The sequence below is a fragment of the Leptinotarsa decemlineata genome, unplaced genomic scaffold (assembly GCF_025532065.1).
Source record: "Leptinotarsa decemlineata unplaced genomic scaffold, Ldec_3_MD MMD2_tig00002159_RagTag_RagTag, whole genome shotgun sequence".
NCBI classification, from domain to species: domain Eukaryota; kingdom Metazoa; phylum Arthropoda; class Insecta; order Coleoptera; family Chrysomelidae; genus Leptinotarsa; species Leptinotarsa decemlineata.
Genome location: NW_027412574.1, coordinates 704,302 through 731,222, shown reverse-complemented (window position 1 = coordinate 731,222; position 26,921 = coordinate 704,302). Strand labels below are relative to the sequence as shown.

Below are 26,921 nucleotides of genomic sequence, written 5' to 3'. Positions count from 1 at the left end.
AACGAATTATCCTACCCCACTTCCACCCCCACTCCCATTCCCACCCGAAGTGGTAGGGAGCATACGGCTATAAAACATGAGGAGGAGGCCACAGTTCATCATTCGATTGCAGTCTTCCTTCGAAAGAAGCAGCCAACCTGAGATACCTGCCAGCCAACTTAGTTGAAGTTGAAAATTCCAAGCAGCTTGATGTAAGTACACACTTCCATACTATTTATATTATATTGTCTAATATTTTCATTTTCTCTTTCTAGAATCATGTCTTTTCTAAGGAATGCTCTGATGACCCCGATTACCACTCTCAGTGAGAGACAGTTGGAAGATGTAGAGCGGAGGAGGGTGGTTGTCCTACAGGACATCATGGTACAACCACCAGCTGCACCACCAGCTGCAGCTCCCATTCCACCACCGGGGATGACTTCCACCCAGGAAGTGGCGGCTCCCATTCCACCACCGGGGATGACTTCCACCCAGGAAGTGGCGGCTCCAGACTTGAAGTTCTTTTTCGAGGACTTCAAACCAACCCCCGAGGAGGAGATTGACTCCCCACCAACTTTGTCGACATTCAGACCAACTTCTTCGTCAGCACCCCAAATCGAAGATTTACTGAATGTGTACAACCCGGACCTGGACGAGTCTCTGGCGGATTTATCGCATCTTCAAAGTCTCTTATCGCCCATCGAACTATTATCGCCCATCGATTCAGGGGATGAGTTCGAGAAACCGGTGAAGAGGGCCAAGAAGATGAAGAAGTCCGCACCTGTGAAGAAGTCCGCACCTGTGAAGAAGTTCGCACCTGTGAAGGCATCCAAAGCCAAAAGTGGGAGGGGTGGTAAGTTGAGTGCTTTTCGCAAAAAGTGTGAAAAGAACTCACCTTACGTTGGTTGGCCTACAGCACCCCTTCCAGTGATGGAGGTGCAGAACTTGGTGGAAGTCGTCGCCCGGGTCCATCGGGATGCGTCACCCCCTCCAGTCACCCCCCAGGTCCATCGGGATGCGTCGCTTCCTCCAGTCACCCCCCAGTTACGTGTTGAGCATTCCGAACAAGAGGTTGGCCCGGAAAATGTCCTTTCACAGACTGTGGTAGAGGGTAATAAACTCAAAGAGTCTATTACCTATGCACAGTCTGTGAAAAAGAGATATTTGAGGGAAAAGAAGGTTGTGGATGGTTCTGATTCCAGAAAAAGGGCCTTGATGGCGGATATTTCCACCATCGAGGCCCAGAAACTGGAATTAGAGAAGCGACTCTCTTTGCTTAGGGCGAAACTTCAAGAAGAAGATTCGCAACAAGGAAAGAGTTTGGCTTACATCCAAAAATATGGACCTCTTGTTCAGGAATGGGATGCCATGTGCCAGGGGTTCCTTAATACCTAACCCCTTTTGTAAATATATTTTTGTTTAGTTTAAGTTAGATGTATGTTTAGAATAAAAAATTGTAATTTTAGGAATATAATAAAAACTTGCATGTTAATTTTAAGGTTATGAATGTTATGAATGAAAAAATAAAATAAGGAATATTGGAGTGCATATCTATTTTGGTTGTTGCACACAAAATACTGCGTGGTTGGGGCAGTATTTATTCCTTCATTCTAGTCATTTTCTAGTCACATGTAGTAAATAGAATAAAATTAGTTAAATAGAATAATTGTATAGAATTTCCATCATTTGAAAGTGTGTGAATAGTAAAATAGTTATTTTTTCTAGAGAATAAATAAAGGTGATTCTAGTAATGCTCTGAGTATAATTCCGAAACCTTTTGACACTTCTCTCATCATTGCTTCTCTCAACATTATTCAAACAAATTTCATTTATGTGAATGTGTAAAAATAAAATCATGAATCTAATTAATATTATATTGGATTTATTCCCCAATTCTCACATCAATACTTGAATAAATAACCTAGTGGGTCTTTATTTTTCACATATTCCCCTTCCCTTACTCTACCCCACTTTCTTCAAATCATATAAATAAGATTGTATTCTCAATATTCTTCAATTCGTTCGTTCATCATGAATCAAGCAACACCAATTATTCGGGAAGCTGATTCCACCAGTGAACCTCATTTTGCCCCACCAGAGAATTGGTCCTATGGTGACATTCAAGTTGCTGTAGTTGATTCAACATCTCCCGATGATGAATTCGATGGGTATTCAGATACAACAATAGAGCTGAATGAAGAACAAGATGTAACCTCAGACGAAGATGAGTTTGAACATGATGAATTTGCCAGCCCAGAACTTGTGGATCAACTGTGGCTTGAAGATCATCAAATCGCTCCACTAAATATCATCGTGGTGGTTGGTTCTCCCGAACCTGACATCATCATTATAGATGATTATGATGATGATCAGGTAGGTTAGGTTAGGTTTTCCTCGGAGTACACATAGTACCTGGTTGGTGCACACGGAATGCTGCGTGGATGGGGCAGCATTCAACCTAACCACTCTATTTGGTAGTAGTGAAAAAAATAGGCCTATATCGGAACACCCTTGCGGTGAAACGTTAGTTGTTTCGCTATAAAACGAACTAATTAGAAAATGGAAACAGTTAATCATTATCTTTGAATATCTTTGGAACATTATTTTAATAATGTTGATAAAAATTCGTATCATAAAGAAATTTCAAGCAATGTATATTCGGATAAGTAACGAAGGGAAAGGTTGTATAGGCGATCGCGAAGCGATCGCTCAGCAGGCCGCTTGGCGGCCTGGGGCGCTCAACATCCACCACTAGCATCCGGGGCGCGTTTTTTGCGACCCCCACCTCCCCCCCACTCCGCCTCCTGTGCAAGAGTATAAATGTAGGAGTTCCTCAATGTAATCTTCAGTTGAGTAGCTATCGTCAGCATGTCAACATACCAGGAAGCCGATTCCACGACCGGACCCCAGGCGGAAGAACCTACAGCGCCACTCCCGTATCTTCAGTTGGAGGATTCCGATATGGAGAATCCAGATATGGAGGCCGATTCAACCACCACGCCTCATCACCCTTCCACATCTTCGGTCCAGGTACTGCATGTGACCACTCCGAAGACTCGAGCAGCTCGGATGATGATGACGATCTCTGGGACGACGACGCATTTGCGGAGGAAATGGCGTTTTCTGAGGGTTCGGTGATGTGGCAATACTTCCCCCGACCCGATGACAGCGACGACGACGACGACGACTTGTAATCCTTTCCTTTTTTTTCCCTATTTTTTCCCTATTTCACCCATCCTTTATCCTTCCTCGGAGTACACATTTTGTTTGGTTGGTGTACATGAGACACTGCGTGGTTGGGGCAGTGTCCACCTTTGAAATAAATATTCTGAATTACAATACCAATTACTCTTATTGACTACTCTGAATAAACACCCCTCGAATTTGAAATATTGTCTTATGAAAATCATATTTCCAAATCTTGACATGAATTCTGCAATTGTTCAGATAAGAGAGAGCTAGTATGTTATCAAACAGATTCAAATCCACTCGGACGCTTAAACAATCATTTTTCAATGTGATTTATTTTACAAAGATAAGATATTCAGAGAACTTACATATTCTATAACACATTTGTGCATACCTCATATGTATATGAATGTACATTTTAGAGGTATATCCATATATTACAAACTACTCTTCGTATGATTATGTGACACTCAAAATATTCTATTTCTTTGACTGAGTGATCAATCTTATTATTAGATATCTACACTTTGTTTGTAGCTCTGAAAAGAGCTGTATTTTTGTTGACCCGAAAGTCCACGGTAACTGCTCCGCAGATGGGGTGTTGTTGCAATCTCATTATGAGATATCTACTCTTTGTTTAAATAATGTAGCCCTGAAAAGGGCTGTTTTTTTTGTTGACCCGAAGGTCCACGGTTACATCTCCAGAGGTGGGGTGTTGTTACATATGATACAGACGGCTATTCTCCTAAAGTTGGTCAAAGGCCTATCACATGCTTTACACCATGTTTGCCCCATCTCCATGAAGCGGGCGGTGTAATGAATGTCGACGTGCTCATAATACCCTCCATTGTTATTCCGCACAGAATAAAAGCGGAAGCAACACCAACACAACTTCTCTATTTCACCGTCAATCGTTTTGATCCTGACATGGCTATCCGTTACACAATACAAATCTAACGGATCATCCAATGTCTCAGTGATATTCAACCACTCAACATTGCCAATAACTACTCCGCTGTCGTCAGTCTCGTGAGTCGAATCTGTTGCGATACCTTCATCTTCTTCTTCAACAAGACTTTCTTCATCATCATCAATATCTAAGTCCCCAACACCTTGCTCAATTGCCTCATCGTCTTCGATATTTAAGCCACCTTCTGCACCTTGCTCATTCACCTCATACTGCATATCTCCACCATCATTTTCTTCGTCAACACCCACTATCTGTCCAACGTCTTCAAACTCTTCCACCAGCTCATGGTTATTAATATCCCTCTGAGATAATAATGCTAACACAGCAGCTCTCTGGGCAGACATATTAATGTATTCTTATGGTGATACTTGAATACTGACTGAAGTTTACAATCACTCACCGATTTTTATATAATTTTTGACAGTGGTGGTGGTAGCTCCCTCCACTCTACCCCACTCTTCACGGTACCTGTTTATAAGAGGGAAACATGGGAGCGTGAGAGTGTAGTTAAATTCATCGATTGAATATTTGTACATCTATCAGTGAATATGTCTTTCCCTAAAGAGTGGGATACAAAACCGACAATACGCGGCTTTCCAATCAAAATTGGCAAACATATAGTGTGTTACAACTGCCATGGGTATTGGCCTGAAACATATATCAACCCATGTACCGGCCTGTGTCGTAGATGTGTTGTGGCAAGGAATCCAGACCCACTTCGGAAGAGGATAAATGGTTCAACTCTAGAAGTAAGTGACTACCGCCAGCAGTGCAGAGAATGTTCGAAGGAGATTATGTGTAATAATATGGGCATTTCAAGGAATATATGCATAAATTGTGTAGCGACTTGCGATACATTAGTCCAGCGATGTCTACAATGTGGTGAATATAGTGTGGATTGTTGGAACAATTTATGCAGTGCTTGTAGAAATGATTGGCAATTGTGTGAGAATGTCGGCCAATTTCACCCCAACAGAGATGTCCACTTTCGAGAGTGCTGGTGTCTAACCCATGAAGAGCGGATAGAGAGACGGAGGATTCATGGAAATCTTATGCTAACATACACATCTTGAAGTGATTTCAATATGTTGAATTTATGAAAAATAAAACCAATAGTTTACATATTACTTGCATCATTTCTAAGGTTATTATTCTATTTAGTTTTTAATAAATAAAACAATTTTAATACACTATTTTTTTTTATCTAATATTGAGTACAATCATGATAATGCCATTACACTAAAGAATTTTCATCGATCCATGAGTTGTGATCTTCAGAGAACCCCAGCCACTTTACATAGAGGCGATGTCCTTTTCTTTTTAAAACTCGCTCCACCAAATACATATTGGGATCTTTCGTTTTATTCAACTACAGCCCATAAAAACAGCCTTTGATTGGTTGCCCATTCACATCTTCTAATGCATAAGTTATAGGTTCTGTATTATTAACTTTCACAACTTTGAATATTTCAGCTGTAAAATTTGCTGTATAACCTTTATCGAATGCATTTTTATATTTGCTGATTCGAACACTATCCCCAATTTTAAACGTACTTTTTTTACGTTTCACATGTGGACTCTTAGATTCGGCATACATTGACAATTTAGTAGACTGTTTCACATCTGCAGGTTTCATACCAATCGTACGATGAACTTTGTTGTTATACTGACGAGTAATTCTAGGAAGAATGTTCAACCACTTGTAATGACCTTGAAGTGAAAACTCCTTATAAAGCCAACTCTTCAATGTTCTGATTACTCGTTCTGCAATTGCAGCTTTTTTTGTGCTGAATGTTGAGTAATGATTGATGTTGTGTTTCTTCATTAACGATGAGAATTTCGAATTATAGAACTCAGTACCATGATCAGATTGTAAATTTTTTGGAGTATATTTAGCATCTTTCAACACGCTTGCCATAGCTGCAGTAACTGAATCACCAGTTTTATTCTTCAACGGCCTTGACCATACAAACTTTGAATAACAGTTGATAACTATAAGGATGTACCTACATCCCTCATTTTCTTTAGAATATGGTTGCATTTCCATCAAATCCATCTGCCAAAAGTCAGAAAAACCCTTTATTATTGTTTTCCGACGGGGGAAATTTCGACGCGCCGGCTTGTGTATTTCTTTCACAACCTGCCATTTTGCATTACTCATATTACTGCTCTAAGACTTCTTCAAGATGATAAAATTGAGGAATCACTTTTCTACTGTTCAGGTGCAAGTGTAACGATTGACTATTAAACTTCAATGACTCGCTCAGTAAAAGTATCAACCAACTTAGCTATTACGTCAGTTCGCTTTTCCGCATTACTCAATTGATCAGCTAATGCAGAAGTGATGAGTGCATTTTTGTCAATGATTATTTGCACCTCATTATGTTTTGAATCAATATGTTTTCCGATGTTACGTAGCGTTGATGCAATGAATTCTTGGAAATACTTCAGAGTTGTCTCATTGACTTTTCTAATGTGATCGTCAACATATCCTTTAGTAACAGAATCTTTACTGTCTACAGGTTCACCAATATTTTGAAACCGCTTATTCTGAATATCATAATCACCATTTGGTGTGAGAATGAATCCAACACCAGATCTTCCAACTATTGGTTTACTAACACCACCTCTTCTACGACCAAATTTATCAATTGTGGTATGCATAGTTAGATCGTTTGTGATCGACTGAGCCAGTTTCACACATCATGTTCATGATATTGCGGTCAATAGACTAATCCTTCTTCACGTAATTCCTCAATTATGGCTAATATTTCATTATCATGTCCGGTATGTCCAGCCAGTCGTGAACTCCAAAGTAGTCGAAGGCGATCAATCAATTCTTCGAGTTCATTCCAATAAACATAATCTGTATGCTTATTTCTGATATATTTTTTCTGGGTGGGTATTTTGATCATGCCAGCACCTTCTCTACTAGGGTTTCCATTGGATAATAATGGTAGGATTATTTCTCTATATTTCTTCCAATTATTCGATAGAAGACCTTGTTTTCTCTCATTGTATTTATATGCAGCCTTTGTTAATTTGAGTATATCACCATATGTGGTCATATCGGAAGAGGGGATATTTCTCGATGGTACTTTCATGAATATCAAGTTATATAGTTTTGGAGTGCCCTGATAAGAGCCAATAGTTTTACCATTTTTCATAAACACAATTTTCTCATCGATAAATTCCACATCAGCTACTCCCATTTGTAAATTTCCCGTTTCAGTGTTCATGTGTACTCCAAAGACTGTATCGTAAGAGGGATTTCCTGATAGTAACTTTTTTATATGCTTTTGTACTTCATCACCATCATCGAATACATTAGGTGATTGTGAATCTAAAGTTGTCAATTGAGAGGTTTGAAGATCCTTCGAGGAAGCCCCTTCAAATTTCGGTTTCCACTCACTTTCAATTATAGTTTTGGCTGTTAATGGTGTAGCAGGCTTTGTTTTCTGCATCACTTGATTCATTTGAGATGCTCCTTCAGTATTGGCAGATATTACTTTCAAAGGTGTTATTATTGGCTCATAGATCCTCTCGAGTGCTGATTGATCACCTTGACGACTACTTTTGATATAATTGAATTTCTTCCGAACGGCATCCGTTGCTTCCATTAACTTTCTTTTTAAACATATTTCATCATCATTTTTTCCCTCCATAATTCACTCCAAGAATTTGTATAATGAAGTGTTATCTCCACTATCTAGCACTCAAGTGATTCAATTCTTCAAGAACGTCAAGGATATATGAAAGCGTCGAATCCTTTTCGATAACGTCCATTTACCACTTCTCGATCCTTATCAATTACTAAAAATCCATATTTATCTTCCCAACATCTCGCACACATATCTTGAAATTGCTTATATGTTACATCTGGTGATACATGGTCGGAAAAAATATGATTGAGATTCATATCATCTTGTTTGAACATTACGATAAAATTTGCATTATCTCGTATCAATTGTTTCGGAACTCGTGAATATGTTTGGGCTAAATAGAAACAATCCACATTTTTATGACGACCCATACTGAAATATGATCGTATAACATCCTGTTTCTCGCACATAACATCATCAAAAATGAATATCGAATCAGGTTTGGCGTCTGAAGGCTCTACTATTTCACCTGCATTATTGGCAAAAGTGTAAAAACCCAACCCTTCGATTGGAGACAATACTTCACGTAAATACTCGTATTTAGGTTGATAAAGAGACTTTGAATAAAGATAAACATTTGCGAATCGTAATCCTAGAGGATGCGTTAGCAAAGAAATCATAACATTTGTCTTGCCACAGTTAGAAGGTCCAATAATCAGGCCGCGAATAGAAAGTGGAAGTAAAGATCCGTGACGTTGTTTGACACCGCTTCCCGATCCACCACCCACTTTTTCATCGAAATTATCGATGGAAAATTGCTGCTTCTGCTTCAATATGCGCATTGTATGACAGTTGGAGACTATATAAGCAGGGTTCCACATCGATTCCTTTATTTAAATAGGGGTTATGAGTCGATGCAGATCTACTGAATTGCATTCAAATAAAACTGGTAGAGGATTGATCAATTCCCTCATCAATAATCTACCTTTTGAATTACACTTACCTGGCTATCAGTATTGCGGTCCGGGCACCAAATTGCAGAAAAGATTGTTGAGAGGTGATTCGGGTGTCAATCAGCTGGATTTTGCATGCAAAAAACACGATATTGCATATTCACAGAACTCCGATAATCTTGCAGCTAGATAAGCGGATAAGGAGCTTGCAGAAAGTGCTTGGAATCGTGTCAAAGCAAAAGACGCTACTATCGGAGAAAAAGGAGCTGCTTGGCTAGTTACGAATATAATGAAAGGGATACGCCGATTTGGTATGGGTTGTGACTCATCTCCCAAGCAGTCACACATTCCGAAGAAAAAGCGTTCTATTAAGAAAAAAAAAGTTAAAAAAAAATATTGAAAGCTTCTAAGGTGATAGCTTTTGGTTCTGGGATCGTTCAGAAAGTGCGTGATGTTCTACACAAAGCGGGTGGAAGTGAATTTGTTGTCAAAAATTCTAAAAGAGCAGCTGAAATTGCACTCAAAGCAGCACGCAAATATATGAGGGCTGCAGGTGGGAAAAAGAAAATTCGCACACCGCGAATCATACCGATTCCTAAAATTGGTGGAATACTACCACTCATTCCAATTTTTGCTGGTTTATCAGCACTAGGTAGTTTAGCCGGTGCTACTGCTGGTATAACGAAAGCAGTTCAAGCAGCAAAAGCGAGTAGGGAGCAGTTGAATGAGACAAATCGTCATAATAAACACATGAAGGCAATTGCTATAGGTAAACAAGGAAGTGGTATCTACTTGAAGCCTTACCGCAAAGGATTAGGAGTCTATTTGAAACCTCAAAATTCAAAAAACTCATAAATTTGCTACCTGAAAGAGCTCTCTCCAATATCGACCTCAACTATTACGCTAAGAAAATGACGATTCCATATTTTCGGGGGGTATATATGCGTGACGATTTACCAAAATCAGGACCACTCCGATATGAATCTGCCATAGTAAATTTGGATAGTCGACATGGTCAAGGGACACATTGGGTAGCATATAGAAAAAGGGGAACTTCGATAAAATATTTTGATAGTTTTGGCGATTTACCCCCTCCCAAAGAACTGATTCACTATTTTTATATGGGTTCGAATCCTATCAATACTATCACATATAACTATAAGCGTGAACAACGATTCAACACAGTATGGTGTGGCCATTTGTGTTTGAAGTTTCTTCAGAACAAGACATGGAGTTAACACCAGTACAGGATAGGGAAAGTATCAAGAGGATGAGTCATTCATTGATCGCATATTCCAGAGTACGCACTTTACAAAAAATGAGTAAAGAACAACTCGCTGATATGCCGAAAGAGGTGTTGATTGGGTGTGCATCACATGAAATTGCATCTGTATGGGATAAGTTACCACAAAACCTACAAAATGATATTGATGTCTTGAAGTATCAGTACTGTCAAGAGCATTACAATGATTCCAGCGGTAGCAGTAGTAATTCCGATATGAATGATGGTCCACCTACAAGAAAAATTTTTTGTTGTTATTGTAAAGTGAATGATGTGAATGTAGTCACACATAATGATATGGATAGACCACCGAAAAAGCGACGATTGGTCCACAATTTCTGCTGTCACCAATAAAAAGACATGAATCATCGAAAATTTGTCAGTCATGTCACGCACGTTTTCATTGTCGGGATACTCTAGCGAGTTGAGTGCCAACTTCTACCCACCCATCGAATTGGATACCAATAGTAATTATGGTCTGGGATTACATGGTTTCTACTCCTACAATTCCATATTCAATGTAGATGCTAAGAATAATGTTATCGGCTATTCGAAGACAATTATCTCACCCCCCACTATTATAAAAATTCCACCTGGGGCATATGAAATTGATGAAATTAATAAGGTGATTCAAAGATTCATGAAATCCAAAGAAGTGCAACTAGAAAATGGAATTGAAGAAAATATCGACGAAGTATTTCTCCTACGTGCAAACAACAACACTCTGAAATGTGAAATGCGATCGAAATATTACATTCATCTCAAACATGAAAACAGCATTGCTGAACTTCTAGGGTTCGATGACAATGTTTTCAATTGTGGTGAAATACATGAATCAACATTGCCCGTGAATATCAATAAGGTGAGGATTATTCGTGTAGATTGTAATGTCACAGCTGAAGCATATTCGAATGGCGATGAAATCCATAGCATCTTTGAATTTGATATTGATGTAGAGCCCGGTTACAAACTCACCAAGGAGCCACAAAATATTATTGATATGCCAATCCGACCTGGTGGTTGTCAGTACCTCGACAATATCACTCTTCGCATATTGGATGATAATGGTAATCTGATCAATTTCAATGGTGAAAAAATAATAGTCAAATTGGAATTGATAAAGCTATAATAATCATCATTTCTCATATATTTATTCACAACATCGACGACAGTCATTAGTAACAATCATCGTTTCTCATACGTTGATTCAGAACATCGATGACTGTCATTAGTGTATCATAAAGAAAATGAGTAAAGGAAGCATCGATAAGTTTGGTCGCAGAAGTAAGGCAGTTTCAAATACTGTTTTGCGTGGGCAGCCTGGAGTTGGTTTCAAATTAACAACCGATGGAAACTATGATATGGAAAATAAACGTATGAAAAATATAGCAGAGCCTGAAGAGAGTACCGATTGTGTTAATCGAGGATATGTCGGTTTTTACATCTTAAAGATGAGAGGAGAATTAGATACTGATATTGACAAAATTAATTTGAAATTAGATGGAGTAGAAAAATATTCCGTATCAGTGAGGGAAGATCTCATTACGCTTGGACTGAAATTAGTAGAATTTGTAAAAAAGTATGAGCATATGGATAAGGATATCAAATCGCTGCAATCTGATTTGAAAAAACAACCCTCGATAAGCATTCAAACGATCGAGCAAAAACGATGGTGAGCGATGATCATCTGTGAAAAAAGTCAATATAAAGCTGAAGTTGATCAAATTGTTACTCAGTATTTGTTACTTCCTAACGCTGAGCAGGTGATATTCATTGATGGAACTATAAATTCTGCGATTATCGTTTCTAAAAATGGGGTTGTGCTTCAATAGTCAGCGATTGCCGCAGCGGCAGCAGTTGAGTCAGCATAATGTATTTGGTGGAGGCTATGATCATGTGCATTTAAAGAAGCGAAAATCCAGCAGTCGATTCATTCCACGTATATCTGCCAAACGGTCAAGATATAGAATAAGTGCTAGTAGCCTGAACTTTCTCAAATCTATTGGCTTGAAGGTGCGATATAAAAAATAGTAATAACATGGCGACAATCACCACAAGTGATAAATTGGAAGTGTTCGAGGAGCCCATGTTCGACCATTCCCTCATCAGCCTTCATGAGCATACATATAAGCCGTATGGTTCACCATATTACAAAAATTCAGATGAAATACGAATTCCAATCAATTATCAAGATCTCATACTCGATATTGCAGATAGTTACATTTATATCGAGGGGAAGTTCACACCATCTGATGCCACAAAGCGGTGCTACCTATCCAATAATGCTCTCGCCTTTCTCTTCGACGAAATTCGCTATGAAATGGGTGGTGAGCAAGTGGTTTTTGTTCGAAAACACGGCATAACTACCACAACGAAAACGATGATATCATTCGGAAAAACGCATGCAAATTCGCTACTACCGATAGGATGGGGACTCGATGTGAATAAACAAGATATATTCGATTCCGTTAGCAATGTATTTAGTGGTAAATTACCCTTGAAGTATCTCATGGGTTTTGCTGAAGATTACAATAAGGGGATAATGAATGTGAAGCAGGAGCTCATTTTGATTATAGCTCGCTCATTCAAAAATTCATTCATTGGAGAAGTCGATGCAGATTTGGAAATCAATAAAATAGAATGGAGAATCAGGCACATTGTGCCGGAAGATCGACAGAAACTGAAACTATTGAATCGCATAAATAAAAATGGTAATAATGCTAAAGTGAAGGTGGCTTATCGTATGTGGGACCTTTATGAATTACCCACACTTCGTGATACATCCTCGGATATATGGGCGGTGAAGACAACCAGCAGCCTCGAAAGACCACGATATATCATCATCGGCTTTCAAAACACCGACCAATCCGAAAATATGTCAAAAGATGTAACGAAATTCACACATGTGAATATTAATAATATTCGACTATCTCTGAACTCTGAAGTGAACCCATATGAGCGTTGGAATCTGGATTTCGACAAGAAGTTAGACTCATCAGCTTACTATGCATATGAAAACTTCCAACGTAGCTACTATTATAAAACTATGAGTGAACCGATGATGGATATTGGTAGCTTTCGCAACAACCCACTATTCATTATCGACTGCTCCCATCAACCCGAAGCTATGAAGTCATCCACTGTCGACATCAAAATAGAATTCGAAACACGCAAGGTGAAGTTTCCAGCAAACACCAAAGTATATGCACTCATCCTCCACGATGCTGTTCTATCATATAATGCTCTTAATGGCTCTGTTCAAACTGGATTGTAATGATATTGACATGTAATATGCTATGAAATATTCGATATTGATGAATAATAAAACACTCAATAATTATGTTATATCTTTTATTCACCAAACAATTAGATACAAACAAATATGGATTGAAACATTATTTTATTCACAAACATATACAACAGATTTCAAATATTTACAACACCATCATTTATCGCTTCTTCCAGTTGCGGGTTGGGACTCTGTGGTTCCAATTGATATTTCTCTATGATATTTTGCGGTAGGTAGGTGCATATGTCTTGAAGAAAATGTTTCAAGTCTGCTTCAATTATTAACTCACAGAACTCATCCAAATTTTTACTCCCATATGAATATTTATGACACAATGCCACACCGAGTTCATACTTCTCACTAAGCTCCAAAAGTTTTCGCACCTCTTCAGCATCGTAACATACACTCAAATCATAATTTGATGAATGTAGAGCATCAAAACTCAGATCAGCCATCTCCCAAGCCATTTTTCTTATGGCGGAATCCAAATCCACTGCTTCCGGCCACTCTTGGGCTGAATATTGCATCCACATATTTATAGAATGGTGAGTTCTGAAAATTCATAAATGGCATTCATTAGTTTGAAAATAATATAAAAAAAATACTCACTTGAAATCTGACTATGTCTATGAAGTGACCAAGTTGATACATATTTTATATTAATCTACCATATTTTCACTATTTCCAAAAAAAATTCATAATTTCAAAATGTTCAATCTAAAACATTGAATTTCATCAATGATCGGGTTTTAGCACCAGGATAATCCTGCGAACTTTGACCCATATAAGTAAGTGTGAATTTGGCTTTGGATGAATTCACTTCACGAATGAAGTCTTCTGGTAATTGCTCTGTGACACGTTTTGGAAGCCATGCTTTAAAAGGAGTATCACTTTCCTCATCCAATAAAACTACTTGAATTGATTTACCATATCGTGTGGAATACATTGACATTTTTTCAATTTTATATTCTTTATCAATAACCAGAGCGTTTATAGATTTCTGCTCTAAAGCTTCACTTTGTTGAATTATAGAAAAATTAATTTTTTCAATGTTAAATTTCAAATTATCCATATTCATAAATATAGTGAAATTACGGTTAATTAAAATAAAATATATATTCACCTCACTGACGAAAACGCCCTCTCGGATGGGTTGATACTCGTTGTCTTCACTTTGGAATTCGACAAATACTTCTGTTTACCTATTTGGGTATTTTAGAGTGTCTAAACTGAATGTGGAAGCATGATATTCTGAACTTATATAGGAATTACCAACAAGGGAGGGGGCAACGCCGAACCCCACTGTTCAAGGTTATATTCTGTGCACGTCACGATTTCATTCAATGTCAACATGCAATGCCACAGAGCAAGCTCAAGGTAGTCGAAGTGTCGAACGTCAAGGTCAAACCCCACACTCAAGGTCAAACACCGCATTCAATCTCATACTATGTGTACGACGTTTAAGGTTAGGTGACGTCATACGATATTCTGAACTTATATAAGAATTACCAACAAGGGAGGGGACAACGCCAAACGCCCACTGTTCAAGGTTATATTCTGTACACGTCACGATTTCATTCAAGGTCAACATTCAATGCCATAGAGCAAGCTCAAGGTAGTCGAAGTGTCGAACGTCAAGGTCAAACCCCACACTCAAGGTCAAACACCGCATTCAAGCTCATACTACGTGTACGACGTTCAAGGTTAGGTGACGTCATTCAAGGTCGTGTGACGTCTCAAGGTCAAAAGGGGTGGGGGGAGGCGTTCAGTCGGCATTAGCACCCTACTCTCATTCCTTGCTCCACATTGATCCTTGAGCGATATTTGTTCTTTATCACAGCTACAGCTGAAAATCCAGCTTCACATAGATATGATGTTGGAAACGGAATGAAAATTTTTAATGCTTTGGAAGTTAAATTTGGATATTCATTTTGAATCGATAAACAAAACTCGACCAATGAGACTCTCATCATCTTGTGATGCAAATCATTGTGGACTTTGTGCATGGAAAGGATCTTGGATCCACGCAAATTTTTCAACATCATCATCTGCAAAGTACTTTGAAAACCATTCGGTGAGCTTCGCTAGGTGTTCCGCGAAAAGGGCGATCAGGTCTTGTGAGACAACCAGTTCAGCCGCATATTTATACAATTGCGGCAAGTGATCTTGACCGCCACCTTCATTCAACTTTTTTATCCACAACTGCAGTTTCTTTCTAAACGCCGCAATCCTCTCCGAAAGTTTCAAAATGTGCGTGTTGTTACCTTGCAAAGACAAATTCAAATTGTTTAATTTCTCAAATACATCGCATAAATATGCTAGTTTTAGCATAAAATCAGGTTCAGTGAAATATTTGATATTTTCTTGACGTTCTTGATGTAAAAAAGTGCGAATTTCATCGCGTAATTCGAACACACGAAATAAAACATTTCCACTTAAAAGCCATCGTGAATTATAGTAATACAGCAGGGCTGTATGTTAAGCTCCCATATATGTGCATAGTTTTTTAAAAATTCTGGCCTTTGGAGGCCTAGTTTTTATGTAGTTTACCGCATTAATTACACATTCCAGTACTTGGTTCAGTTCAAAGCTCATTGATTTTAAAGCCAGAGCTTCCCTATGAATGATGCAATGGGTCCACATCGCATTCGGCGCTTTTTCACGAATAAGCGCTTGAATTCCCCCATACTTGCCAGACATGGATCGAGCACCATCAGTACATACACCGATACACTTTCCCCAATTCAAACCATTTTCTGTAATAAACTTGTCTAAAATTTCAAACAAGTCTTGGGCTTTCGCACTACCGGTAATGTTTTTGCAGAATAGACAATAGTATTGTCAGCCAGAAAGGGTGCGTAGCAAATAAGATGTGCATCATCGTTACTGTCAGTAGCCTCGTCAAGTTGCAAACCAAAATCCTTACTTTTAATTTTTTCTATTAATTGGTAATTGAGATCATCAGCAATGTCATGGATTCTTCGACTGATAGTATTGTTAGATAAGGGTATTTCGAAAATTAATTTTTCAGCTGACTCTCCCACCATAATATTCACCATGTCGGGAGCAGCCGGTAGAATAAGCTCTTCTGCAAATAGTATGAGGCTTTTTGCATTTTGCCACCCTGTATGCCACCTTGAACGATGCTAACAGTGCGTTTTTAGGTACTGAGGCCTGCTGAGTGAATACGTTTTTCGTTTTATTTAAATTTTGTAATTTCCGGTGAAAAAAATCACGCGATTTATCAGTCATAGTTGGATGAATTGTCTCGAGATGTCGCTTTAACTTACTTGGAAGCATACTTTCGGATTATAGTATTTTCATACAAAGCACACACTGCTGTTTTTCTTCATTGTTTACTTCTATTGAAGTAAAACCAAAGTTCAAATAGCTTTCATCGTATTTACGATATTTCGGCTTCTTTGCTTCCCCGCCGCCACTAGTAGATGCTTTATCACTTATCATTTGAACTGCCGGCTTGTTTATTTAATAAAAATCTGTTCATTTTGTGTGAGGTATTTGAAGAAAAATAAAGCGAAACAAAACAACAACAAACAAAACGTCCGTCGCGGGGCACACGATAGGACTATAGGTAAATAAACGGGCATTACGATGCGAGCGCGTCAAGACGTGGGAGGGGTAGAGTATCAACGGTGTTGAAGCGCGTAGGTACTTTTTGGCGAGTGAACGACGCGACGGCGAAAAAAGATTTCTACGACGATATGTTCGTTTCCGATGCGAACACTCAAAAAGGGTATCCGCTAATTTTGTGGTGTCCAATAATTAGAGGATCGACTTACGGCGCCCTTCTTTACTTTCTACGGCGCACCAGGGCGCCGCGGCGCACACTTAGGGAACCCCTGTGATAGATGAATATATCCTTGGATGTTGGTGCATGATACCAAAATAGTACGCTATAATCAATCACCGAATGGACATAAGCGAAATAAAACATTTTGATATTGTTAATTTTTATGTGATCTCTGAGGTATCTTATGACACAACAAGCTGACGTTAATTTACCCATTACTGCTTTTACCTGATCAGTCTAACGTAATTATTCATCTATCATAATCCCTAAATATTTGGAAAAAAATGTTTCATCTAATTCGGAATTGTCTATATTGATATGTAGTGGAGCTTCCGTACCGTTTCTAAAATGTATATAATTGGTTTTATTTTTATTGATTAGGAGACAGTTCTTTTCACACCACTCAAAAACTTGAAGCACTGTTACATTAGATGTTTCATTCAGAGAATTAATATTAATATATGAGATACCGACTATTTGTGTTCGGTTGCTGAGGTAAGATTTTATAAGATCATTGGCTTTTTCTCTAACACCATGGCGTTCCCTGCCATAACTAGCTGCCATAACTAGCTGGGCCAGATGAATTAGTGGAACAAATCACCCAAATCACTCAATCTACTACCGTCCGAACACACTAGTTCATCTTCTGAGGACGCAATCTCTGTTGGTAAAACGCGCGTCGAGAGGAGTGTTTGAGAACAGTGCTAATTTCGAACTCTCATTCCTCAAATACATATGGGGCATGCCATTTTTTAGATTGTGAAAACGCAGAAACACCACAGTGCCTTCCGTTAATTCACTTCATTTCACATCTTACACCTTGGCAGATACTGGTTTCTTTAATCCGCCACTGATACAGTTCAAGTTCTGCTTCAGGGTATTTACTTGACACGATAGTGTTAACAAAAGGAGAGATGTCGAATACACTAACACTGCATATGTCAATTTAGTCAATAATATACTGAAAACTTTTTTTCTATCGTCAGTCTTTCATACATCAATAAAAACAGAAACTACTTTAGCAAAATTACAGAAAAAGCTATTACTTTGTGTCATGTCAATTACGTTGTGTAATTACCAAATATTTTATAGGTACATTGTGCATTTTATTTTCATTATGAATCTAGTATGTTCAACATTTTTAAAATGGGCTATATTTTCAACACGGCAAAATTTCCCTACGGTGAGTATTCTTAATAAAAATATCATTATTTCTCATCACTGTAGTAGACAACAGTCATAAACTTTGTGGAATGTATGTTATGGAAACTCATTTTTACAGAGTCCTGAAAAAATTCAATTGAATTAGAAACGTTTGTAAAAAAATAATTGTTTTTCTAGGAATCATTGATTCTCCTACCCAATTAACTTTTTGATAGTAGTTAGATCTATTGACTAATGAAAATATTTTGATCACATAACTTTTCTGTTCCAAGCATCAACGCGAAACATTTTGCATTAGAATATTTTTGAAAAATTTTCTCCTTTGAAAAAATTAAAAACCTTTATGAAATTCATATAATACCGGATTTCCCTACTTGCTGAAAGCATACAAAAATGTTTTTTGTAAAGATAAGGAGAAAGATCAAAATATGTCCCAACCTATCAAAGTGCCTGACTTTTGCTTTCCTCAGGTCGAGTGGGCTGAAGTCGGAATGAGGGGCTCATCATGGCTTGCCAGGATGGTGTCCGCGAGGCGTCCGAGAACCTAATGCACTTGCTATCAGCATGTCCAGTATATGCGATCTCGGCCTATATCCATCGACATAACGCGGCCACAAAAGTGCTATATTACCATCTATGTCACTCTTATGGTATTGACGAGACAGGATATTGAATCCGTTGTGGGGAACGAGAAGTGCCGAATTTATTGGAATAATTCATTCTCCACCCTCACGCTCATACAAGCTTATAAGCCTGATGTAGTCCTTCTCGACCACCAGAGCAAAACGATTTTGTCCGAAAAGAGGGGGAAAACCGAATTAAATATCGAGATTTTCTCTTCAAACTCCGCAGACTCTATCCTTTCTATAGAAAAGTTGATAATATGCCTTAAATAAGGAAGAATGAAAGGACAACAAAATGTGATAAATTTTTTACTGAGCCCATTACATCGAAAGGATTTTTTAATCAAATATGTTATTCGTAATATGCAAATATAATCCGCATATAAATCATTATGCTCTCTGCACGAAGGAAGGCTGTACAAAAAGCATATGCATAGGTACAAGGCATCCTATTATGTTATTTAACTGAGAATGAGAAATAATTGTAGTTGCCAATATTAACACGTCTTCTCTCACTAGATTTATTATAATGGCATTCGTTTGATATTCTGGAAGTTTCCATTTATGATAGGCGCGAAAATACTTCGATAAAAATCGATAGGTATGATAATTGAAACAAAATTCGCCCCAAATCGCTGTTCTCAAATGGTTTTCAAATTTCTAGGTTGCGTTTATCGTACAGATCCATTTCTCACCCACTAGGGTCATTTCAAAGACAAAATATTAGATATATTTGGTGAATATATCTGAAATATTGATTTTATAGAACACGTATCGCATTGTACGTAGTGTCAATGAAATCACGAATATTTATTTTCATCACACAAATAACTGAACCATGCCAAAGTTCTGTATTCACTTTGTTAATCACATACTCAGGTAGCAGAGTCATTTTATTCGAATTTTTGGTCGATGTTTCATTCTGGATAAAACTCTCGAATAATTAGATACTAAAAACACAGAGGAAATCCCATTTCTCCAGAACACACCTGTCACCAATATCACCCCTAAACGGTCTTCCTTTCCATTTTTCACAATAACGATGTAAAGTCGAATCGAATCATGCTGTTCGTCGCAAATTTTGCTGTTCAACATTCCGGAAATAGGGTGTATTCAGAAAAGTCTTTCAAACGCATTCGCCCCAAATTGTATGGAGAGAAATGTCTGGAATTTGTTCCAATTTAAATCAACGGCGGACAAGAGTTGAATTTAATTTTTCTCAATAAAAGAAACATTCTAGAAATATTTTTCAGTCAAAGATTACTTAGAAACCACATCCCGAATGATGAAATCATTGCAAAAATTCATATTCCATTATTTCTGAAATGAAAAACTTGATATTTGGAAATAGTATAGTATAAATAATTCAATTATTGAAATTATTGAATATTTCTTCCGGTTCAACCGGAAGTGACATCAACTTGAAAATTCCGAATAGGAACCCCTATATTTTTCTCGATAATTGAATAGAACAAAAACATTCTCTTTTCAACGATATGTTACTGATCGACTGATTTTCATGAAGATTATTTCCTGAAATAGTCTCAGGTAAATAAATCAATTAAAAAAATAAATACTGATTACACATAGATATGAATTCCACGACTGTCACTTTCATCGCTATCCGGAAAGCGTTTCATCGAAACTGATACCACAAGAAGTGGAAATTAAATTGAAAGAGTATATTTTAAGGAGATATTTATTTTTGAGAAAGGAAGGTTTTGACTTTTTACTTCTCTACTTCTTCTTCTGTGAGTTTTCCACATTTTTTCGTGTGGAGATGGAGAAGTAGAAAACCAAAACCTTTCTTTCCCAAAACTCAATATTTTAAAGGTAAATTTCAATTTTTTTAACGAAAACTTCATTATTTAGCAATACCATGAAAGTTAACAGCTTCTTAAAGCCAAAAGTATGAGTAGGACTAGTGGTATTATCTATTGCTGGTAGCTAGCTCTATTGGCATTACTCAAAAATAACAAAGTTGGTGTCTGGAAAAATGGGAATTCATTTGAGAAAATTTTCATATCGAGTGATATTCATGAGAATTCTATCATGAAATATTTTCAATTGAATGCATCCTCATGAGAAAAAGTTCTGATTGCGTTACTCAAATGACAAGATCGGGACCTGAATTCTGTCTTTTGACAAGAATGTAGAGAATTTCCTGTATTATTCATAACTACTACATCTTGTACTACATTTTGTTAATAAAATCAATAATCATTATATTCATTGTTATTACTGAATCTCCAATTGAATCAATTCCATTACTTGATCAACCAGCCAAGACCGCAGAAATGAGGCTAGATGCATTAACTGTACGTCGCGTATTCTTTTTGATTTCAATGAAATTGATACTATTCAGAAAAATGTTTCAATTAGAATTGGAAGTATTTTAATGAAGCGTTTATATTTCAAATTCTAAATGAAATTATATATACAAATTGAAAGTAGTGTATTTTTTGGAGAGGTTAATTTTTGGGAGAGGAATATTTTGGTTTTCTATTTCTCCATCTTTATATAAAAAAAAGTAGGTATCTTCCTAGTGTGTCTATGTGTCTATATAACAATGTAAGAAAATAAAATAATGCATAAACACTGTATAAAAACATTGTATGGAGGATAATAATGAAGAAATCACAATGGAGCTTCATTGTTATATTCCTGAAGGGTATAGTATGCTTTTTCTGAACAGCCTCTTTGTCAATTTTCTTAACAATTCATATCAGGTGATAGTACTGAATTCTGAAGAAATGTGGGCTTTCATGAAACATTCAATTTTTTGTTGGTTTAAGATTAAGGAATAGGAAAAAGTAAATATTTGCGAGAATTCCAGTTTGAGGATCCACGAGATCCTCCTGTATTATATTTTTAAAGAATTAGACACACAGATTCGATAATGAAAGCACATGTGATCATTAGAATTTCTCTTTATATGAAAATTTGTCAAGATAGACCATTTTTACTGTTTTCAAATTTAGTTTTCGCGACAAACTTTTTGTTTGAAATGTGTTGTGTTTTCTCTACTATGGTCGTTGAGTTTCACATCATCGCAGTGAAGATGATAAGGTTCATTTTTTGAATATTCTAGCATATTTGAGGTAGTCTTGTTATGCCAAAAATCGGTGATATCGTTCGCGAAAATAACAGCTAACTTGTTAGCTGCTATTTTCGGAACGGATGGAAACTAGTACCAACCCTCAAAATTGTTTCTATAAAAGTACATTTTTTTGTAGCAGTTTCATTTATTAGTTCATATCGAGACACCGAAGAGTACAGACGTGTTTAGTAAACGAAATCTTATGTTATCCGAAAATATACCTAATACCAACAATTTTATATACATTTTTCAGAGCAGAATTTCTTTAAGGAACACTCTACAAACTTGCCGACGAGAACCAAAAACTCTGGGAAGTAAACAGAGCATACAAGAGGGATATCACCACACTTTTGGAAGAACTGAAATAGATGAAAGCAAGGATACTGGAACTGGATGAAAAAGGAAAGGAAGCAAAAGATAGCAAAAACACGAGCACTCTGGCTACAAAAGCCGGAAAAGCAGCTGAGGAAAGCTAAAAAGAACTTCTTGAAAGAAGGAAATACAGGGACAACGAAAACACACTCCCTGAAGAAGGGAATCAAAAACAAGCGAGTGACAAAAAACTTCCTGAAGTAGGGAATAGTAAAGTAGACTTGAGAACCTTCAAAAGGCCTCATGGTCCAGCAGAAACCTCAGAATACGATTCGTAAGACAGATTCCAATAAGTGGAAAAGAAACCAAACCGAGGCGATGCACTAGAGAGCGCTTGGCGCAAGCAGCAGCCACAAAAAAGCAAGCGAACAAAAGATGGAAACAGGCACGATAGAACCCGAAAAGGTAGCCACTGAAGAAGTGGTATCAACTGAAGCACAAATACCGACCAATAATGTAGAGAGGCAAATCACTGGAGAAGTGGTGTCAACCTCTACAATAGCTAACAAGGAAGTGGTGTCAACTATAGACACAAGCAAGCCGCCACCGATAGTTCTTCACGATTCCAAGCAATGGAATCAGATCTCAAAGGAATAAGAAAAAGAAAAATACAATTCCACAGATCCAGATTAACGAAAGATAAAATTTATATTTTCACAAATAACGAAGTCGAATGGAGGAGAGCGACTGAATTCATGGAAGAAAGAAAACTGGACTTCTTGTACTTGATAAGTACTCGTTCAAAAAGGAAACACCGCTCCACGTAGCATTCCGCAGAATACCGGAAAACGTGGAGGAGGTAGACGTCGCAACCGATGTAGCCAAACAAGACTACACAGTCTTGGAGTGTCACCGAATGACATCCAGGAGTACGAAAATGATTTTACCGCTCTTCCTGGTAAAAGTGCCAAAGAAGCAAAAAAAGATCTTTACACTTAGAACATGTGTGAATCTCATCGTGCGGGCAGAACCGCAAAGAACGAACAGGGGAGCAGTGTCTCAATGTCATCGCTGGCAATATTTCGGACACGCGCAACAATACTGCCACGCAATTGCACGTTTCGTGAAGTGCAGAGAAAACAAGAGAGTGTCAAAAAACGAGAGAGACGCCAGCCAAATACGCTAACTATTTGGGTGCGCACCCGGTGAGTTACAGGAGGTGCAGGATATTCCTCAAGCCCCGAACCACACATTCAGCATGGAACAGGCCCAAGCAGGCGTAGAGTCAGAGGACTAAACAAGAGCCGACAACCGAAAAGACACTACTGAAGGCGCAGACAGACAAAAATAGCAATGACCTAATAAATAAATTGGGAAATCTTACGACTGAGCAGCAGAGAATCGCGCAAGCGGTTACTACAAGCACCTGGACAACGTTAATGCCTGCACCGATTTCAGAATTGCTAAAGATATGATCGTGGAACATCAAGGGTTTCACAGAAAGGAGAAACGTCATGAACGTCATGGCACAACAGGAGACAAGGATAAGGAGTGAAAAGAGCTACCGCATCCCAGGATACAACCTATACAGCGTGACTCACGGTCGATGGTTGGTTAGACGTTTCTGGAAAACGCAAAGCATGATTTTTCTGAAAATTCCACCTCTTACATTTCCTTACATGTTCTATCGATCTAAAATATTTTCAGCATTGCGGCGTTGCCACTTCTATCAAAAAGTCCTAGCAATTATATTTTTTCAAATGAAACACCCCATATATTAATACATTTTTGGAATCGCTCTAGTATTTCAATACTTTTTTGTCAATAATGTCCTATACCTATCTCTATCTGTTTTCGAGATAAAAAATAAATTGTGCTAAATATTGTCCAAAACATAACCTTAATTGAAATTAAGTACATCAGTACTCGCAATTCATGAAAAGTTGATATTTTGATGATAGTTTGGACGAACTCGAAATATTCAAATAACACTAAGAAATCGACTCCATATCATACAGGGCGTGCTGAAATTACTATTATTTCCATTGTGCATAAAAGTAGTCGAAAATTAATTTTTTCAAATGAAACCCCCTGTGTATTACTCGATAAATTGAAAGATGGTGAAACATGCTTCAAGATGATATACATGTCCCTATACCTAAATCGTTAAGTTTTCTTAATAAAGCCGTTTTTGTGATAAAATAGCATTTTATTTTGTGAGTGGGGATTATTTCAAAACGAGCGTCAGCAAGTGCAGCGAACTCAGGAGCAAAATAAAATCACTTTCAACAAGTGTATGATACACATTTTTTTGTATAACTTTACTGCTGATAATAAAAAAAATTATAAAGTTTATGGGATTTGAACACGTGATCTTTGGATTACAAGGCATATGTTACAACTACACACGCCAATTCACGTTATTTTAAGGAGGATTATTGATTAGTCATGAAGGACTTTCTATAGTTGGACTGAATACTACTTCTTCATTGTCAGTGACTTCAAAGGGATTTAATATTACCAATAGCATGAACTGCATGTGTGAACTTTTCTAAATGTTTTTTTGGTAGGTGTTCTGATGGAAGTGTTTCTATCAAAGAGATTTTCAATAACAGTTGTACAAAAAATAATTTTTAAAGAATTTGATTTCCAGGTAGCCGAGGATATATCAAGCTTATGACAATTTGGTGACTTTTATAAGTAATTGATAAATGGTTATTGACGGTGTTTCAAAAAATCGCCAGAAATGAATGCAAATATTGATTCTTCAAACGAAATTATTCAAACGAAATTATTTATTATACACGGACAGTGTGATCAAATCATTGCCAGAACTTGTAGAAAATTCAACCAAATGTATCCTGAATTAACACCAATGAACGAGAGGAAGTTTGTGAGATTACAAAATAATTTCCTTAACTATGGCTCCATGTTAAAAGCGCCTTCAAATGAGGCCAATAGCCTACTGTTAACGTTTTGGCATATTTTTATGCATATCCAGAAGCTTCCATTCACAGTGCAGGAGAAGATTTAGGTGTATCACATGATTCAGTACAACGAATTTTGAAAAATCACGGAATGCATCCGTATAAATTTACCAAAGTTCAAGCTCTAAAAGCAGAAGACTTCGAACGTAGAATGCATTTTTGTGAATCCCGTTTGATCCATACACAGGAAGATCGGGAATTTTGTCAAAAATAATTTGGAGCGACGAATCAACATTTACGAGGGATGGTATTTTCAATAGAAGAAATAAACATTTTTGGGCTGATCATAATCCTCATGTTACAAAAGAAATGGGTTTTCAAGAAAAATTTGACCTGAATATTTTCTGTATTCTGAAGAACAATAAAATTAGCTTTTTTATTTATGAAGACACACTGAATGCAGAGAGATATCTCCAAATATTAAGGATGACTGTAACCGATTTTCTTGATAATTCACCTCCAGAGGAATATAGGAATTCGTGGTTTCAACTAGACGGAGCGCCAGCTCATTCCACCCAGAAAGTTTCCAGGAAACTTGACGAACTCTTCGACGATCGTTGGTTTAGGCGTTTAGGGCCATGGGATTGGCCACCGAGATCACCCGATCTCACGCCACTTGACTTTTTTATGGGGTGTTTTAAAAGAAAGGGAATACAGTACTCCAGTGCCTACCAAAGAAGAATTGCGACGGCGAATAGTGCGGAGTATTGAAGATCTGGATCCCCAGGAAATTGAAAAAGGAACCACAAGTCACGTACAAAAAAACATTTTGAAGTGTTCAGAATGCAATGGACAACATTTTCAGCATTTATTGTGAAAATGTGATATTTTGTTTACAATTTTGTTATTTTGAATCATCCTATTCTGTTATTGTCTTTACTTTCACATGTTTACTTTTTACCTAGAAATGACTGATTTTTGGTACAGTTGTTCCCTGGAAACTTTGAACCATAGTTGAGAAAATCATTTTGTAACTTTACAAACTTCCTCTCGTTCATTGGTGTTAATTCAGGATACATTTGGTTGAATTTTTTACACGTTCTGACAATTATTTGATCACTTTGTTCATGTGTATGATAAATAATTTCATAAGAAATTCGTTTGAATAATCGATATTTGCATTCATTTTGGAAGATGATTCGAAACACCGTCGATAACTCTTTGTAAATTACTTATAAAAGTAACCGAACTGCTATAAGCTTGATAATTCGACTGCTACCTAAATCCAAAATCTAAAAAAAAATAATGTTTCTAGAAGAAGTGACTTTATTGAGAAAACCTGACGATTTAGGTATAGGGATATGATATATCATCTTGAAGCATTTTTCACCATCTTTCAATTTACCGAGTAATATACAGGGGGTTTCATTTGAAAAAATGAACTTTCGACTACTTCTATGCACAATGGAAATAATAGTAATTTTAGCACGCCCTGTATGATATGGAGTCGATTTCTTAGTGTTATTTGAATATTTCCAGTTTGTCCAAACTATCAACAGAATATCAACTTTTCATGAATTGAGAGTACTGATGTACTTAAAGTCAATTAAGGCTATGTTTTGGACCATATTTAGCACAATTTATTTTTTATCTCGCAAACTGATAGAGATAGGTATAGGACATCATCAACAAAAAAGTAGCAAAATACTAAAGCGATCCC

The 26,921-nt window shown here is 37.3% G+C and overlaps 1 protein-coding gene and 1 long non-coding RNA gene across 2 annotated transcripts in view; one reads left to right on the top strand and one right to left on the bottom strand.

Moving 5' to 3' along the window:
• Nucleotides 1-26,921, bottom strand: part of LOC111509400 (uncharacterized) — a 366,192-nt gene that overhangs the window by 168,315 nt on the left and 170,956 nt on the right. The gene's annotated exons all lie outside the window — the stretch shown is intronic.
• On the top strand, nucleotides 56-24,954 carry LOC141482955 (uncharacterized). The gene is made up of 3 exons (XM_074176995.1): nucleotides 56-191; nucleotides 255-984; nucleotides 24,928-24,954. The coding sequence occupies exons 2-3, from the start codon at nucleotides 259-261 to the stop codon at nucleotides 24,952-24,954; spliced, it is 753 nt and encodes a 250-aa protein (XP_074033096.1). The 5' UTR covers nucleotides 56-191; nucleotides 255-258.

Bases quoted from the DNA above. Each gene is read 5' to 3' on its own strand.
- LOC141482955 (XM_074176995.1), top strand. From the start codon at position 259: ATGTCTTTTCTAAGGAATGCTCTGATGACCCCGATTACCACTCTCAGT. The intron at 985-24,927 runs GTCCATCGGGAT...TTTGATTTCCAG, and splicing joins CCCCTCCAGTCACCCCCCAG to GTAGCCGAGGATATATCAAG.